Here is a 289-nt window from a genome sequence, read left to right as displayed (position 1 = left end):
AAGTGAAAATTGGTTATCACTTGTCAAGGTACAAATGATAATATTGCAATAACAATCGCATTCATTTACAACAACAAAGACTAATATCTAATATTTCATATATTCCCATTTCAGTTTCCTTGATTGTCTAAGGGAACCCAAAGGAGAAATGATTTAGAAACAACGATCCTGGTGATAAGGAATGAGCTGTAACCGAAGAGGTGCAATTTTGTTTTTTGTCTTTGCAACGCTTCTTCTCTCTGTTTTCTGTTTCTTAGGATTTTTCTGTTTCTTTTACTCCCTTGACTCC

The 289-nt window shown here is 33.9% G+C and overlaps 1 protein-coding gene across 1 annotated transcript in view; it reads left to right on the top strand.

Moving 5' to 3' along the window:
- LOC119585992 (fibrillin-2-like) overlaps window positions 1-289 on the top strand; it is a 15,914-nt gene extending 15,625 nt beyond the window's left edge. The window contains exon 12 of the mRNA XM_037934704.1: window positions 115-289. Within this exon, the coding sequence (XP_037790632.1) occupies window positions 115-131 (17 nt within the window). The 3' untranslated portion in view covers window positions 132-289. The remainder of the gene's footprint in view (window positions 1-114) is intronic.

This window comes from Penaeus monodon, chromosome 20 (assembly GCF_015228065.2).
Source record: "Penaeus monodon isolate SGIC_2016 chromosome 20, NSTDA_Pmon_1, whole genome shotgun sequence".
In the NCBI taxonomy this organism is placed as follows: domain Eukaryota; kingdom Metazoa; phylum Arthropoda; class Malacostraca; order Decapoda; family Penaeidae; genus Penaeus; species Penaeus monodon.
This window is presented reverse-complemented; position numbering and strand designations above follow the sequence as displayed.